The 18,894-nt window shown below is 40.9% G+C and overlaps 1 protein-coding gene across 2 annotated transcripts in view; it reads left to right on the forward strand.

The window, feature by feature from the left end:
- LRP12 (LDL receptor related protein 12) overlaps positions 1-18,894 on the forward strand; it is a 49,203-nt gene that overhangs the window by 20,660 nt on the left and 9,649 nt on the right. Inside the window, exons 2-3 of one of the 2 annotated variants that reach the window (XM_056854385.1) lie at positions 7,363-7,419; positions 15,677-15,812. In XM_056854385.1, coding sequence (XP_056710363.1) covers positions 7,363-7,419; positions 15,677-15,812 — 193 coding nt within the window. The remainder of the gene's footprint in view (positions 1-7,362; positions 7,420-15,676; positions 15,813-18,894) is intronic. The other variant, XM_056854386.1, reaches the window with a different exon arrangement.

The raw sequence follows: 18,894 nt of genomic DNA on the forward strand, positions 1-18,894 counted from the left end.
TGGAATAGATGAGTGCATCAATTTCACATAACACATTAGGAGAATTATAGCATCATGGTTGGGGGCACAAGCTGCATGGAATAATGCTGACACCATCACAATATCTGCATGCAGTAAACACCATTGTCTGTGCTTTTTGTTTATTGCTGAACTCACCAAACCGGCAGCTAGGAATAGACATGCTTTTACTGAGCTGTCCTGCCTTGTTCTGAAGAAGCTCTTAATGATAGGAGGCGCAATGTAGTTTAAACTTGGACCTCCTTGAAGAATAACCCAGCACCTTGAGATCTGCTATTTATCCATATTTCAGAAATTTGATTTCCACAAAATTCTGATGTTCTGCATGGCTCAACTTTTGGCAGGCTTTTACTATTCCACTAATTCAGAGAATTTTTGTCTCTGAAAACAGTCGACCAAGAAACAAATCTGGGATTCATTCAGTTGCTTTCTGGTTTAGATGGAGTTTATTTTTACAGATTTTTAAAAACCCTCTGTTTATGGAAGAGATAGCGCCATTTTGGATTCTATAACCTTTGTTTCCTTACCTTTGTCTCTTGTAAGTGTTATTTTCACTGTCCGTACATATTTGGGTACTCTTCTGGTGGTTTATGAACAACATTTGCTGAATTCTATATGATTTCACATCTGCTGTAAAGCGTATCCTTCTCTTTCATCTGTCACATAATCATCTTTATGCAAGTAACTATTGCTTTGCATTTTTCCCACTACGATCTTATGTAAGATGATTTGTTTTTATCTCTAGATCTCTTTTGGCAGTAATGCCTTTAAAGTGTAATTCCTCTGCTGAGTTCCAGTTCTGGATTATTCTTTGAAATGCAATGGCTTGTTTCTGTTCAGCGCTCATTTGTGCATTTCACATTTCCTATCCTGTGTCTATAGTGTATATCATATCTACTTCTTCAAGAACTTTGATTCATTTTTTTTCACTTGCTCTCTAAAAGTATGTGTAGTTTTTTGCTCTTGAGTCACTAATGAGAGCATTAGGCAATTCCACCTGAAACTGATGGAATAAAGTTTAGTTCGCCCTATCTTTCCTGCAACCTGCATTCACATGAATGTAATGTATGAGTCTGACTGTTTTGCTAGTTATGGGAACTACTGCAGGTCATAACCCTTACTGCTTGTCTGACATGGTATTTTTAAATTGGCATGTGTGTACCTAGGGCAGTTTTAGGACTGTGGGAAAAGAAATATGTGAATTGTCCCTTATTGATGCAAATTATTAAATATGAAATTTTCTAAGACCAGTACAAATGCTTGTGACAATGTTAATGTGTGTTTTTGTTACCAGAACAGTCGCTGGTAGTTGGACACAATGTAGAACCAATCTTAAGTCTTGTTTAGAATCTGAGAGAGACCCAAGTTCAAACCCCCACTCCTCCGTGGAAGCTAGCTGGGTGGCCTTGGGCCAGTTACACATTCTCAGCCTAACCTACCTCACAGGGTTGTTGTGAGGATAAAATGGATGAGAGGAGAGCGATGCAAGTTACTTTGGGTCCCTACTGGGGGAAAAGGTGGGATGTACATGAAATAAATACATAAATATGTAACCAGCAAGGATACTTTTGGATTGTGGTGTACCTATGATAGATAATATACTCATGTTCCATTACCTTTTCTCTGTACACTCTGACTGAATAAAGCTGCCCATCAGTGTGTTTCCAGAGTGTCACAAAAAGAAATATGTACAAAATAAGACCCTACAGGAAGAATGACTCAGTTCTTCAGATGTAAGAGCCCCTGTAAGTAGAGAATGTAGTGAACAACTTCTTTAAACAGAAACTGTAAAGAATATAGCATAGTACTAATACTTAGTTGTGAAACATCTCCCTGAAAAGCCATTCATTAATTCCAGTAAACTAAGTTGTACATTTCAGGTATGAAATGTGTGTGCTAAGTGCAAACATTGAACATATGATATGATTTAGCCCTTGAGTTTCAGTTGTTTGTGCTGCATTAGAATCCATCAAGTTACATTCTTTTTACTGACAGTGTATAGCACAGTAGCCAAAATGATATCATTTAAAAAGTCTAAAAGAAAGATGTTAAAGTGTGCTTATAATGGACAGCCTTTTATTTTAATATAAAACTTTGTTCTCTTTCACCAACCACCACTATCACTTCTGAAACCTATGACTTATCTCGTGTTTTGTTTTCTGTCCCACAATTTGGAGGGTTGGGGAATCCACCAAAGAAACTTTCTTTATAAAATTGTCACTATGACTTTTTATTTTCCTTTGTATATGTTAGAAATATTTGGCACATAAGAGGCTTGTTGAAGTACAACTTTAAAAGGTGTTTTTTTGGTCTCTTAGGAGAATGTATAGGTCAGGTTAACAAAGTGTCATAAAATGAATTTGGCTTGTAACAGAAAAGCAAGGATGACCTGATGATTATATAAAAGAGATATTTTGTAATTCAAGATGTAACTAAGTTGGTTCACATACTGAGATTGATTTCTCTTGGCAGTCACTGCTTTGTGTCATACACATAACCTTCTTCAAACAATAGTTTGGTGGAATGAGGAACGTATACACACTTTCCCAAATTACTACTTTAAACTGGTCTGGGATCACTCTTTTCCTTAGAGCTATTTCCCATGAAACTCTTAGGGATAACCCTCTCTACAGCAGAGCAATTTCCCTTTATATCTGGTTATGGATCCTGCTTGATCCTAAAACAATGTGTCTTCCTCTGACTCCAAAAAATAATCCTCCACCGACAGCTTGCTGCTCACTCAGCTGTATCCAACCACTGTCTGTTCCCTGCTCTCTTTCCACTGTCAGTTCTTAGCTTTCAACTGTCAACCTCAGTTGCTGTGCCTTTAAGCTGCCTTGCTCTCAAACAGCTGCCCAGCCATGCCACTTGCTCCTCCTCCCGAGTAGGCAGGGCACCTGGTCTCCAACAGCCCTTCAGCTGCAGCTCCATGGTCATTCACTCCTGAATCCCTTCCATCTCCTGGTAGGCAGCCGTCCTTCCCTTCTTCCTCTTGGCCTGCTGCCTCCTCTCCTTTCCTGTTCCCAGCACCAACCTCCCCATTGTCATGGATGCTCCCTTACTGGTATTTTCCCAGATATATCCGGGTCTCCCAGATATATCTAGGATTTTTCAGATACTGAAAAATGGGTCCTGAAAAAATCTCCCTGCCAAATCTTCCTCACTGTTCCCCCAAGCATTCCCGAGCCTGCCTTAAATCCCATCAGCCAGCTGTCCTTCTCCTTTCCTTCCATCGGCATTGGGACACCTCTCCTGGACCTCCCATTTTTACCTCCAGTCAGGCTGCAAGAGGCCCTTGGGGACAGGCTGCCAGCTGCATTGGCTTTTACATTTTTCATGGTTTTTTTCCCTCCATAGGAAACAATGGAGAATGGCTGGAAGCATGTTGTTCAGGGGCCCATAAAATTGGACCCCTTGATCCAATTGACTTGGAATTTGGGGGCTATTTGAAAGACAGTAACCAGCAGCTCCCCTGCAATTTTGATGCCAGTACCTTTAAAAGCACCCCCATCCACCCCTGGAAAGATTCCCCAAAGGAAGTAATAGAGCTGAAAACCATTGGAAACAAACAAAAACCCAACCCTGGATCCAAATACTATACTGGTATTTTGAACCCAGGAAACCGGGAGTACTGATATTTTTTTACTCCAATACATCCAGATCTGAAAAATACTTTTTTTTAAATTGCTTCACACTCCTAGTCTGCGTGTGACTGTCAAACTATGATGGAAGGAACACGCCAAAAAGGTGGCATACTTTTATGGTCAATCAGCTTAGTGATTTACTAGCCCCTGGATCGTTTTTTTTTTCTTTTCCAGAATGCTATAGTCTTATCTCACAGAAAATAATTCCTCACAGCTCTGTGGAATATGAAAGAAAATGCAGCATCTCAGAGTGTGTTTGCTTTGGGCAGGCTCCTGTGTTCTAACTCAGAGAGGAACCTTTCTGCAGTGAGATGTTGGTAGATTTTTTCCCATATGTGAGTTGCATAGAAGATGATGAAAACTGTTCCCTAGGCATGAGTTCTTTCACAAGGGAGACACAATTCCTATTCTGTTCTCAATTGGGAAGAGGACCGTACAGGAGAGGAAGATCAAATGAAGAATAAAAATGTCAGTCCTAAATTTACTGGATTTGCTGGAGCATATTAATATAGGAAACATATGCTCTGCTATGCCCAGCATTACAACTAAGGAAGGGCAAGTCTTCCTGGTGGAAAGGGAATCCTTGTATAGAGGATCTATACCAGGCATTGATGATTCTGGGTGCCAGGTCACCATTATGACCTGAAGTTTGCTTGTGGTGCCTGAAGTTGCAAGCAGAGCTCCATGGCTGCTGACTTTCCTTTGCATTTGTGGGGAAGTTTCCGGGCAGAGGAAAGCTGAAGGCAGGTAGGTGGCCGTGCTTGATGAGATGGGTATAAGTAAGAGACTTTTCCTGCCAAAATGGGGGAGGGAGACAGAGACCTGGCCTGGAGAGGATGCAACAAATCTGGGAGCCAGCGTGTTGTAGTGGTTAAGAGCGGTGGTTTGGAGTGGTGAAGTCTGATCTGGAGAACCGGCTTTGAGTCCCCACTCCTCCACATGATGCCAGCTGGGTGACCTTGGGCTGGTCATACTCTCTCAGCCCCACCTACCTCACAGGGTGTCCATTGTGGGGAAGGGAAGGTGATTGTAAGCTGGTTTGATTCTTAAGTGGTAGAGAAAGTTGGCATATAAAAACCAACTCTTCTTTCAGTTTTCAAGTCAACTTTCAGTGGTACTAGAATCATTCAGAGCACAAATAATAGAGTAGATTGTGAATAGTTTATTCTCAGGCTTGATGTACTAATTATATACACAGGATTATGATCCAGATTTACTGAATCACTGAAGAAGAGGAGACGAAGAGTTGGGTTTTTTTATATGCCGACTTTTTCTACCACTTAAGGGAGAATCAAACCGGCTTACAATCATCTTCCCCTCCCCACAACAGATGCCCTGTGAGGTAGGTGGGTCTGAGAGAGCTCTAAGAGACCTGTGACTAGCCCAAGGTCACCCAGCTGGCTTCATGTGTAGGAGTGGGGAAACCAACCCCCTTCACCAGATTTACATCTGCCGCTCATGTGGAGGAGTAGGGAATCAAACCTGGTTCTCCAGTTTAGAGTCCACCGCTCCAAACTACTCCTCTTAACCACTAAACCACCCTGAAGTGGGGGCTGCTGTTTGAAATCTCCCCCCTCCCAGGACTTCATGCTTGAGTTGAAAAGAGAATAATTTCTGGGTATTTTCTTCTTTTGCTTTTGTTCTAGTTACATAGCAGTCTAGTGAAAGCAGTTGGCCTGCCTTACAACATTAGCTTAAAAAAAAAAAGAACTTGAGCCTGAAAAATCTTATGTGGCGATACATATCTGTTAGGTATTGTAGGGTTCTTGTTTTTGTTGACACAAACTTAACATGGCTGTTCCACTGGAACCCATTTGTTTAGGCCCTGATTATTTACATTCAGCTGAATCAAATGGTGATTTTTTCATTACAGTCAATGAGAATGATGTTTTACCCAGAACAGTCAATGAGAATGATGTTTTACAGATCACAAGAAGGCAAGTCCCGGCCCCAAGGAACTTGCAAGTGAATAAAGTTTTGAAATTCCGCATTAGCTACATATCTAACCAGTGTTATTTAACATGCATGTGAGGTCCCTGTACAAGACCTTCTGGTGCTTTGAGATTTGTTGTTAATATGTAGAGGATACCAATCTCTAGATACATATTTTGTTGACTAAGCAGCCTGGGGCAGCTGTCTCAGTCCTGGGTATCCTGATAAAGTGGCTAAGAGAAAACAGGCTGAAACTAGATCCAGATAACATAGAGGTGATGCTGACTGGGAAAGTTGATAACCTGAAGGAGGCCCAACATTCTTAACTAAGTATTCTGTTATTGCATTTAAACTTAAAATAGTAAAAGTCTGCAAAATACATGTGCTTCTATTAGCCTAATTGTCTCATAAATGCCAAAGCCCATAACAATACTAGAATTTTTACTTTGGCTGCCAAGGTTCCCCCCCCCCCCCCCCGATCCAAATCAAGGTGTTGGTTTTAATCTTTAAAGGCCTACACAACTGTAATTCACATGCCTCTCCTGAATGCCGATTACAATAATCTGATCAGCTGCCATAACAGAGTAAGATCTGTGACTCCTCATTCCAGGGTCTTTTTGGTTGTTGTCTCTGAACTTTGACATGCACTTCCAGTTGTGGTACATTGAATTCCTTCCCTCCCTGCATTCCACAATCTCTATAAAATAGATTTATTCAGGAGAACTTTTAATAGTACCTAGTTTGTAAGGTCCCCTGATGGCAGATTTTGATTATTTTAGGCTTTCGCTGTTTGTTGGGAAAGTGTGTAATGGACAGTCCTGCAATTTGTAATTTATGATGTAATTTTAGTCGATGCTTGTAAACTCCTTTGAGCATTTGTTTTCCAGAAAGAAAAGTAGTTGAGGCAACAGCCACATAGAGTGACTTGCCACTGCTTCCATATGACAAGTGGTGCATGTTTTGCTTCTCCAATAAACACAAGTAGAGAGAGTTTTCATTAGGGGAAAATTCTGGGGAAATTGCAGTGTGACAGGATTATGAGCTTGGCTGTTGCCCTGACCTGGATAGCCCAGGCTAGCCTGATCCCGTCAGATCTCAGAAGCTAAGCAGGATCGACCCTGGCAGGTATTTGGATGGGAGACCTCCAAGGAATACCTGGGTCGTGCTGCAGAGGCAGGCAATGGCAAACCAACTCTGAACATCTCTTGCCTTGAAAACCCGGCCAGGGGTTGCCATAAGTCAGATGTGTCTTGACGGCAAAAAAAAGTTACACTTACCCTGTGAAGAGCCACCAGGCTGCATCTAAGCTGGTGGTGTTTGCCTTAAACGCATTCTTAGGAGAAAATACATGCTTCTGGTCTTTCTATGGTCTTTTCCATTTTGTTGTATCATCTGGTCAGCTTCCTGTAAGTAGTTAAGCGGAGTAGGCAGTGGGGAAAATACAAAGTAGTTGCAAATGAGACAATTAAAAAGGACTCAGCCATCTGGAATCTTTTAAAATCTTTAGCAGTGTAATCAGACTCTGATGCCTCTAGGTTCTATGTTTAGTTTGCCTACTGTATGACCAAGAAGCTTTCTGTGCCTTAGCGTAAGAATTTTTGTTTTGTTTTTCTCAGTTTATTCTTTCTTCAGTAGAAGGGGTCTTGGCTCTTAACTATTTGAATATTAAAGTAGCTCGGTCTTTGTTCTTTTTCTGTAATAGTATATCTGAAGAATTTTTACAAATTTTTATCTTGGAAATTAGTTTATTCATTATGTTTAATTTTAGGAAACAGTGCTCTTGCAGAACATTCAGAAAATGTGCATATTTCAGAATTGTCAACTGGTAAGTCATTTTTTGGTAATGTTTAAATTTCATGCATGGCTTAAATAGTAAATATTGAAAGCCACCTGGTATCTTATGAAGAGATATTTGGCTATAAAAATTATTACTGCCTTTTGCAGCATATAATAAGGAATGAAGCAACTGGAACATGGAAGAATTTATATAAGATAAATTTGATACCTGCATGCTTGTGAACAGATTATTCCTTTCTAAATGCTTAATTATTTTTTTCCATACAAACATTAAACTAAGAGAGAAGGTGGCTTGAGTTGATATTTTATATTGCAAAGTTTTACTAAATGAAAAATTTTGAAAGGTAATTTTAAAGACGTATTACTGTTAAAGAATAGTGAAAATAGCCACATAACGAGTTTTGTTTTATAAAACAGGAAACAACATCTCAAACTGCTGTTCTCACGAATGCGCAGATTTTCCCTAATCCAAGAAGTAGAAATTTGGTATGACACTAATGGAGTACTGGTAGAGTCTTTTAGGTTTTTTCTTCCTCCTCTGCCTTCAGATAAAGCTTCTGACCTTCAGCAATCCCTGTTTCCTTTTTTCTATACAGCATAGATCCATGCTATGCGTATTCTGCTGACAAACCCTAAAAAGCGTATTTGCCACAGTGTAAAAACCTGTACTTTATTTTAGCTTTTGGCTTGGGTCCTATGTACTAAAAAAGTGACTTCCTTGCCTCCCACCACCTGCCCCCAGTGTTTGGAAACCCCCCTCCAAATTATGCCCCCTAATGGATCAGTGACCTCCCAGTTACATCATGGGGATTAAAGTGGGGAGGTGCAATAAGGGAAAGGAATCAGCTAATACTGCCCTGTACCTTTTCCACGAGAGAATGTGCCTACAGCAGGTGGAAAGGGCACTTGGAATTCAACCACCAGTTTTTTTAATGAGAGCAAAAAGACTATTGAAGCAATCCTGTGAGCCGAATTTGTTATTATTTAGTCCCCAGAAGTGGGAGTGAACTTTTGGCATTTGCATTCCTGCATCTCTCCTCCCTTCATCGCAAAAGGTAGTAAGGAATCTCACATGTATTTGAAGTTCTTCATTTGTAGGAAACTGTATTTGCAGATCTGCTAGTAGCTAAGAACCACTGTATGATCAGTTAAGAGAGAAGGCTGATAATGCAGTTATAAAATACTGGCGTGACTGAGCATGGAGTCTAGTTTGTGAGAAAAATTATGCATCTCCATAACAAGCAAAATTCTTTGAAGAAAGTGGGAGGAAGATTTGTATGTAAGAAAAGAAACTGGACTGTCATTTTCTTTCTACCACCATGGTAAAATGACACAGTAAAATTTTTTTATTTATTTCCAAAGAAGTATGATTTTTTTTTTAAGTAATATACTGTTTCATTAACTGAAACACAAAGTGTTCTAAATGGGTAGTAAATATCCTGTAGTAAATTTTTGCGCACAAATCATCCATTTTCTCTTATTGTCATACAACAGTTTTAAATATAAATTAGATTTACAAAAATATTAGAACAAATATGAAGCACTGCAATATATCTAGACAAAAGCTTGTTAATACAACACATCTAAATCCATAAAAGATTCAACCACTGTTACAAAATACTTTGAAATGGATATGACTGTAATTTCATCTCATGGGTTATGAAGTACTATGACAGGATTGTGTTAATGCACCCGGATTTATAGAATATTACTATCATAATGTAATCATTCACCGTGACAGTTAAAGCATTGATTATAGATGTGCTAAGATCTCCCAATCATATAAAAAAACAGTATAACAGTGTGCCATGACTCTTCAGATTGTTGCATGTAGATGAACTCTTTACACGTAGCATTTTATATTACACTATTCAATACAACTACACATTCATTAAAAAGAACAAACAGACAGATCCAGGTTATTAATAATCTGTACATTCTCAACCACATAACTGTAGAACTTAAATAGTACATATACAGCTAAACCAATTAACTGTCGATAAAATAGAAATTATACTACTTTACTATTATACTATCTTTACTATATCTCTGGCTCTTTGATAAGTCCTATTATTTATGCAGATGCTTTACCTTGTTCACCCAATCCTCCTTAGCCAGGGAAGATGTAGATTTTTAACATTTAGCCCAAAAAGTTTTCCCATCCTCATTGACCAGGGTACAAAGAACTATGAGGCTGCTTCTCTGTACACTTGAGGCATTTTAAGCTCATCCTTCCAACAGTAGCCACCCCCCCCATTCCCCCTGCACAAGCCAGTCATGAGGGTTGATAGATCAGCAGGGAGTGCAGCCAGAAACAAAGATCACCAAATTCCTGTGTACTTCAGGAACGTGTATGATTCCATATGAATCCCATTATCTTTAAAATATTTCTTACAAGAAAGTCTTTTATGAATTAAAATGATTATGGGTTGGATCCAGCCAGCCAGTCCAGTGGTGAAAGAAGGGGGTCTCCTTTGACCACCAAAAGACTGTGCCGGCCATGTGGAATAGGCTATTGAGGGTAATTTTGTGAGATCAAGTGAAAAAGCTGGCTGGATCCAACCCTGCATCAAAGAATTTGATGCATTAATGATTATAGAAAACAGGTATGTGCAGCTGCTGGTGTTTCTGAATTCGGAAATGAACTGAAGAGCAGCCTTTCAGTGCAATCCTAAAAACTATTTTCTAGGCGTAATCCCTGTTGAATAGACCTGAGTAGGATTCCGAGAAGACCTGCTTAGGATTGCTCTCTTTATTGACCCTGGTTACAGATCTGCTCTTGCAGTGTTGCTAAAAGAATTATACTACTTCGCCAGCACATTAAGCAAGGTAAATTAGTCTTTGGTAAGTCTCTTACTTTTACAGATTACATCTGTGAGAGTCTGATTTTCTTTAATGCTTATGGGAATTACCTTATAAGCAGAGCATATCACATCAGAACCTGAACAAAAAAAAATTGTTCTCCACTTTATCTTAAAAGTCCCATCTTAAAGCCTCCATGCATGGTAACTTGGCAAACCAGGCCATCGAGAGTTTTATTCCTCACCAGATGTTTGCATGTGTGTTCTTTCTTCCAAACTGCTGGTTAAAGTCTGATGCTTCTGGCTTTGCTTCTGCAGCACAGCCTTCTACATAATGTCATCCTACTGACCAAAGCCTTTTCCGTGTAACTTAGAAGTTCCATTACAAGATGGTAGAGAGCTCATAGGTGGGACTGAGGCTAGACCAACAGAAGGAGGTCTGAGTGAACTGTTGGTAAATTTGGGAACAGGCTGCTAAATTATTGTGATGCAGGCAGATCACACAGTTCATTCCGTCCTATCATCTTGCGGTGATGCATAAGTGGAAACATAAACTGACTTAGTGCAGTTCTGGTTGCACAAGGTGTTGTGGAACACTTAACACTGTCTTCCCTATCTATTGTAGGGCCAAGAAATTGGTTGCACAAGATCTTGCCACAAGTGGAAATGAATGTGGGAGTGCAGTAAGTTTGATTTAGCACAGTCCGTTTTTTGCAGTTCTGCTTGCAAAGAGCTCTGCTGCCAAGGGAAGTTTTGCACTGGATCAAATGCACAAATCAAGGAATCTCTCTCATCTGTACATTATGCTGTCATCTGTAAATGCTGCTTCCAGTGGTTTCCACATTGGCAGAATCTTGTTGTTAATGCATTTAGCACGATTTTACAAGGAGTTCCCTCTCCTTATTCAGATAGGAAATCTCCACACAACTATAGTACATGCTTGGTATCTGGGGTACATGGAGGCTCTCCAGATGAATAAGAAGGGCTAACCTTACTCCCTGGCATGAAATAGACAAGTAGCTGCAGGCAGTCTTCTCTCAGCTTCATCTGCAGTTTTGAAATAATGGCTTATATCCAACCATGCCCTTCTGAAGACTTGTGTAAAGCTATTTCAGAGAGCTTCCAGATGCCCGATATAATGTGTAGACTTGCCCTCAGAAATTATATGGAGTATAAAGGAGAGCCTCCTTGTGTATTTAAAATACCTTCTGTATTTCTTTAAAATCTTCACAGTTGCTCTTTCTTGTATGTTGTGTATACCTGCGGTTCCTTTCCTGAGTTCTTGATAAATGTATCTCTTTTAAGAAATATCCAGTTTTAAATGTTTGGTTCATGATAACACCTTTTCCTCCAGCCAGTTTACTTTGGCTGAAAGTTCAGTTCTTCTTTTTGTCTTGAAGCTGCCAATAAAAATACTCGACTTTTTGGGATGTGTTAAAGCACAAAAGTACGGAATTGATAGTGTTTATCCAGTATATCATCCAGTAAGCTTATTGATTGAAAATTGAGTTCTTCAAAAAGGAGCATAGAATCAGTTCTAGGCTTTAGAAACTTCAGAGATCTGTGTGAGCAAAGTGCTATGTCTTTTCTATTAATGGAATAGCATAATGGCTAAGAGACTAAGCTGTGAATCTGAAAGTCACTTATTCACACCTTATCTCTGCTTTGATCTTGCTTAGTAGCTATGGGCAGTCTGCTTTCAGTTTCAGTCCTTCATCTGCAATTTTGAAATAACCTCTTCAGAAGAGGTGACAGTTTCTGCCAATGTCTCTCCTTCCTGATGCAGACACTTGCTTTGCCCTTTGTGCCTTTGTGGAGGTATACTCACCTGCAAGGGGCTTTGTGGGGTATGGTAGCAATGCGAAGCCAGGAAGTTCTCCTCCACATGGCTTGCAGATTGTTGTGTTCATGCCAATAACAGTTATCTAATTTACAGTAAGGACTAGTGAGATATTATCTGTCAAGAGCTTTGAACACACAAAATTGCTGCTGAGAATTTTTATTCATTAATATATTTTTTTGCCATCAAGTCACATCTGACATATGGTAACCCCTGGTGGGGTTTCTAAGGCAAGAGACGTTCAGAGGTGGTTTGCTATTGCCTGCCTCCTAATATAATGAAGACAAAGATAATTATGTGTTGAGTTTATATTTGAAGTGTAAATACTTGTTTCAAATGTGTATATACTGGGAATATATGGAGTCAAACCCAAAGGATTCTGTTCCTTTAAAAGGGGTGTCTTTCTCCCACGTGATATCTGAACTAAGGCAGTATGTTGCACCAGGTGTTGTTGTTGTTTACCTAATATGTGTGTAAAGTGCTGTCAAGTCGCAGCTGACTTATGGTGACCTGTAGGGTTTGGAAGGCAAGAGATGTTCAGAGTTGGCTATCCTCTGCATTCGACCCTGCAATTCCTTCGCTGTCTCCCATCTAAATACTAACCTGGGCTAACTCAATACCCTACCTCATTTGGTTGTGCACAATTCATAAAACCACTCAATACAGCAGCTTAAAAACAGAAGTAGAAGGTGATTCTGCTGTGTAAACAAACACATATTTAAAGTGTATATAAACACAAAGACATTGCCTTCTTCTAGTGCCTTAATTATGCATGTTTGGTCTCCTGGTGAGCTAATTCCAGGTAGCTAAGGTCAGCACCAAGAAAACTTGCCTCATTGATTGCTCACCAGGACATCCCCAGTTTATCTCAGTAGGTAGGGCTCATACAAGAAATAATTGTTTCCTACAGTATCCACTGTCCCTGGCCATTTTGGTCTTTATGGGTGAGAACTAGCACCTTAAATTGAATGTTTTAAGTTCAGTATTTTAAAGAACTAAAAGTGCAATTTTTACATATTTTTGAAATGACAAGGCTGATTTTTGTAGTCATTTTTGAGATTCTTCTGTGATTCCCCACTCAGCCACCCAATCTGTGTGTATGGAGGTATGACGCACCCCCCTTTCAACCACTTCAATATCCCACTCACTCAGCCCGGCCGTATATGCGGAGGGAAAAAGTGTTGGCCTGAGTTTATTTATGAGGAGATTATTTCTTTCTCCTCCAGTCCCACACCCGTATTTACCTCAGTGAGAAATGGGAGACAAGAGGCTTTTCAGCTTAAACAGACAAAGCAGGGAAGTTTATTAAAGAGATTGTAGTCAAAAAGGGCAAGAGTCCAGTAGCACCTTAAAGACTAACAAAAATATTTTCTGGTAGGGTAGGAGCTTTCGTGAGCCGCAGGTCACTTCTTCAGATACAGCTAGAATGTGAATCCACCTTGCATTCATGGCCCATTACCAATGCTGATTTCTCCACACCCATCTCTCCCCTGGACATCACAGACTCTTTTGCATATCACACCTAATCCAATCAAGCCTGCTATTCACATTTACATACTGTTCCTCTACTCAAAAGACCGATGGATTCACATTCTAGCTGTATCTGAAGAAGTGAGCTGTGGCTCACGAAAGCTCATACCCTACCAGAAAATATTTTTGTTAGTCTTTAAGGTGCTACTGGACTCTTGCCCTTTTTGACTACTGCAAACAGACTAACACGGCTACCCACTGTGAATTAAAGAGAGATTGGTTTTTAAGAAAAGGCAGAAATTTGGAGGGAAAACTCAAGTCAGATGTATATGCACAAGATTGCTTCAGAGAAATAGCTTAGATGTTTCCTTCACTCAAGTTCCTTCAGTTCTCAGTTTCTAGCTTAGTTCTACCTGTCAGAACTGTTATTCAGACGTTCAGACTCTCAGTCTGTCATTCAGCTTCAGACTCTCATCTCTGTCCCCAGCCTAGCTCTCTCTGACTCCCCCATCTTAGTGGCTGTAATCCTCCACACCTTCCTGCCACTGGAATAGCTCTACCTCAGAGACTAATTCCCCTTGTGACTTGAGAATGGGCCCTCTCTAACCCAATTCTCACTCCTGTCACTACCACAGGTTGTGTGTGTCAATAGCTTTGGCTTTCACTGAACCCTCAGGTTCACCGAGTACAATCTCGCTTCTTCTTCGTCTCTTCACCCAGCTCTGAATCTAACACAGCCTTCTCTGGCTGGTCCCAAGCTTCAACTCTCTTCACAGCCTCCTAACCAGGCTGGGTCCCAAGCTTCGAATCCTTTCAGTCTCTCAGAACTCAAGAGTGTCAGCTCTCTGGCTCCAGTATCATGGAAATTCAGCTAACAATTTAGCTTTACCTCTGTGAAGGATAAGGGGTTAACCAGCAGCAAGAGCTGACAGATCAAGTTAGCTGAATTTCCATGATACTGGTGGTTTGACATATTGTTAGGTGTTACATTAGAGATGGCATTTATAAAATACCTTGAATCTTTAAAAGATAGCATAATGAGAGGAAATACTAGAACAACTGCTGCACTTACTTGTCATCATTTATGCTTTATAACATTATTCATTTTGTTTCTGTGACTTTTTCTTCTTGAAGTACTGACTTTTGTCCCATAATGTGAGTCTCAGGTAACAGATTGTTTGAATACATTCATAGTAATGATATAGAATCCCAAAGAATAATGGGGTAAGAGCACCACCTAATGGGTGCTTAAATGAAACCAGTAAAACTAGACTATCACCACTACATTGGTGAAAAATCCGACTTCTAAGTCAAAGGATTTCATTTATGCAGCATAAAACTCTGTTTTATTGAATCTGCTATTTCAGTTTCTGAACTGAAAAGGGTAAAAGTCCTTTTATTAATGGATTATTTATGCACAACTATCATTGTTTTAATATACAGTATTTTCCATGGCCACTGTGTATGCTGTCATATGTGAAAAATTATGTGTCTATGTGTTATGTGCCATGGGTAAGTAAATTTTGAAAGTTGTTAATAATATACGGTCTTTCTCACGGGGACTCAAGGCGGATTACAGAGAGTGGGTCAGTGCAATCAACTAGATAGGACAGGGGTCGGCAAACTCATTAGTCAAAAGAGCCAAATATCAACAGTACAACGACTGAGATTTCTTTTGAGAGCCAAATTTCTTAAACTTAAATTATATAGGTAGGTACACTGTTTATTAACTTAATAAACTTTAATTAAAGTTTTAAGTCTTAATTAAACTATAGGTACACAGAATAAAACTTGATATCATACTTAATAGTGATCTTATTTATTGATAAAAATTAAATTGTAAGTCCCTGCCATTTCCCCCTCCCTGTCTAAAGTCCTCGTCTGGAGGCCTGGTCTACCGCCATAAAAGCCTGTTGGTAGACCTGGCCACCGGCTGAGTCCCATTGGCTTTCTTGGCAGTAGACCTGGCCTCCGGAGAGAAGGAATTGGTGAAAATTGTCTTCCTCCTTTTCTGTGAGCAGTTCAAGAACAGAACTTCCTTCTACAGGTGGAAAAGAAGTTGAAGATCCAAGCCTAAGCATTTTATGTCAAGTGAAATCTCGTTTTAGGAAATTATGTGCTTCTGCAGTAAACTTTAGCAAAAATATCTGACATTAATTTTCATTTCATTGCAGCTTGTGGAGATATTCCAGAACAAATCAGAGGTCCAACAGGGATAATCACTAGCCCAGGCTGGCCTCTTGAATATCCTGTCAGAATCAACTGTAGCTGGTATATTCGGGCAAACCCGGGGGAAGTTATTACAATAAGGTAATCTGTGTACTGTACTGTTATAATTTACATCTGTCCCTAGTACATTTTAGTGTCTATACTTTGCTTACGCAGAAATCACTTTTTGTACATTTGGTTTATTAATCAATCAGTGTGGTGTAGTCGTTAAGAGCAGTGGTTTGGAGCGGTGAACTCTGATCTGGAAAACTGGGTTTGATTCCCCACTCCTCCACATGAGCGGCGGACGTTAATCTGGTGAACTGGGTTGGTTTCCCCACTCTTACATGTGAAGCCAGCTGGGTGACCTTGGGCTAGTCACAGCTCTCTTAGAGCTCTTTCAGCCCCACCTATCTCACAGGGTGTCTGTTGGGAGGGGAAGGGAAGGAGATTGTAAGCAGGTTTGTTTCTTCCTTAAGTGGTGGTAGAGAAAGTCGGTATATAAAAACTAACTCTTCTTCGTCTTCTTTAAGCTACTAAAATCTGCCATTTAGAAGTTGTCTCAGGAACAAATATTCTAAGAACAAACCATTAAAACTGTTAACAAAAACCATAAAGATAGTACAACCATACAAACAATCTGCAGTAAAAACAGGTTTTTTATAATACATAATTGGGCAGTATTGGAAGAGGGGCGGGGGAGACATAATCAGAGTAACAGAAACTGACAAGAAGCCCAGGAAAATAAAATATTTTCACTGGGCACCAAAGGCTCAACACTAAGCAGATGTCCATAGGGAGGGAATTTTCATAAAAGAGGCACCAGATAAGAAAAAGCTTTAATTCTGTTGCCTGCTCAGCTCACTCCTGAAAGCTAAGGTCACAAGGAAAGTGGGCAGGTGAAGGTGATTTTAACAGGTTCATGTGGGACGTGCTCCTTTATTGTCTGTCCTTTTAAGCTCCCCCCCTTTTCACATTTTATTTTTCCTTTAGACATCCAAATATACATCACCAGGCATCATTAATGTTACAGGATTAAGGTCCTTCACACTTGTGAAGAGTTAAGATGGGAACCAAAGCCACGTTCCTACCAAAACCGACTTAATATTTCTCTCACATTTTATCACAATTTGAAGCTGCTGTTTAAATTAGATTTTAACCATAATTATGTAACAGTAGAAGAATAATTTTTACAAGTTATGCCAGTGAGCTCAATTTAAATTGCTATTTTACATACTGGGTTTTGTAATTATTACTTATATCAGTTTTGTATTAGAATGTTCATTGATTTTTGAGGAAATCTATGTACGTTTAAACTATTTGCCTTTCTCTTGGAGACAGACGAACTAACCAATGGTCAACAATAATGGACCTTTCGTGCCCTTACTACTGCTGAACGATTAACAGCTCATTCCTGAGTCTTTTGGTGGCTGAGGCGCTGCCGCGGCGCCTCCAAAGCCATTCCCCGGCTGCTGAAAGGCTTAAAGAAGCCTTTTAAAAAATGGGGCATTTTCCCCATTAAAAATAGCGAGGCTGCACCAGGAAAAACCTGGCGCAGCAACGTTTGTTGGAAGCAACGTTCCTGGCCTGAAAGGGGTCAGAAGGCTGCCTACTGGCAGTTCCACACACACACACCTAGAATGCCCCAAGAACACCCCCAGGATGACGGCACGGGGATTTGTGCTGGCAGAACGACGGCAGGAGGCCAAGCCGGTGTCCCAGGGTTGGGATGCCACGCCAGTGCTGGGATGCCACGCCAGTGTCCCTGCCTGTCTCGGCAGCGCAAGTGGTCCGAGCACTGGTGCAAGAAGCCCGGGCGCCGGCGCAGCCCCTTGCACTCCTCCTCAGAAACCGCCGCCGCGCAGAAGGCGCACTGGGGTGGGGTGGGATGGGGGGGAAAGAAGCCGCAGGGAAGGCGCGCGGGCAGGCGGTGGCGGCCCCCTCCCTGAGCGCAGGAGGCCCCGCAGGCCGCTCCCAGGCCGCAGGGAAGGCGTGCGGGCAGGCGGCGGCAGCCCCCTACCTGAGCGTAGGAGGCCCCGCAGGCCGCTCCCAGGCCGCAGGGAAGGCGCGCAGGCAGGCAGTGGTAAGTCCCCCCCTCCCTCCACCTACCGTATTGACCCGCGTATAAGCCAAGTTGTGCTTTTTCAGCCCTTTTTTTGGGCTGAAAAACTCGGCTTATACGCGAAAAAACTTCCGGAGCTGGGCTGAGTGCTGCGTCTTCCCAGGGGCTCCTGGGGAGTATCCAAGTTTGCGTGTGATTTGGGGTGTTTTATTGCACCCCAACCCAGCCCTTGCAAGTGGGCTGAGAGGCAGGAATTCCCTGCAGCCATATATGCGGTTTGACCTCCTGAATACTCTGAGGTAGCTTTAATAAGCCCCCCGGAGTTTCAGACGTTTGGTCCCGTGGGCACGAAGGGATTGAAATCGCCAGCGCGCAACTTCGGCTTTAGACTCTACCCTCCAGCACCCTATAAACATCATAAGGACTACATTAAGATTAAAGCCTCACCTCCGGGCGCCCAAGTGAGTAGATAAGAATCCTTCGTCTTTCACTGGCGTCATCGAATAACAGGGGGTTGAAGAAAATATTCCTGGTAACCGTTTTTCTCCCTTAATTGAACTGGATGATTTTGTTGTATGAGATCCATCAGATAAAGCAGCAGGAGCCTTATCAAACTGATCAACTTAAATTAAAACAACGAGCTTGAATGATTGATGTAAGATCTGCCAATCCGACGCGTTCTTAAAGGAAGGGGAGGGAGGAACTTTTGAGAAGTTACATGAGGAAAAAAAGGTCCTCCAGCCACGTGTACAACAAAGAGGATCCTTTGACCGGAAGACTCTGTGCTTTACCTCTCCACTGCTCTACAAATCAACAGGAAGAAGGTCGTAAGACCGGAAATTCGTCTTACTCGTGTTACACCAAAACCACTCCTGAAGGTAATAACCATAGAGAAGAGACGATAGAAGGTCTACGATTAGGTAATCCCTGGAATACTTCCTGGCTCAGCCGATCTAGAGCGTCTGGTAAAACTCGTTGGTATTTTTAACTTTAAAAAGTTTTTTTAAGTTTAAATACTTATTTTTTCAACCCGAAAAAGATATTAAGTTGGACAATAAAGTATTCTCTATTAACTACATGCTGGACTCCTGCTAGATGACCATCAAATTTTTAATAAAGTTA

The sequence above is a fragment of the Euleptes europaea genome, chromosome 8 (assembly GCF_029931775.1).
Source record: "Euleptes europaea isolate rEulEur1 chromosome 8, rEulEur1.hap1, whole genome shotgun sequence".
NCBI classification, from domain to species: Eukaryota; Metazoa; Chordata; class Lepidosauria; order Squamata; family Sphaerodactylidae; genus Euleptes; species Euleptes europaea.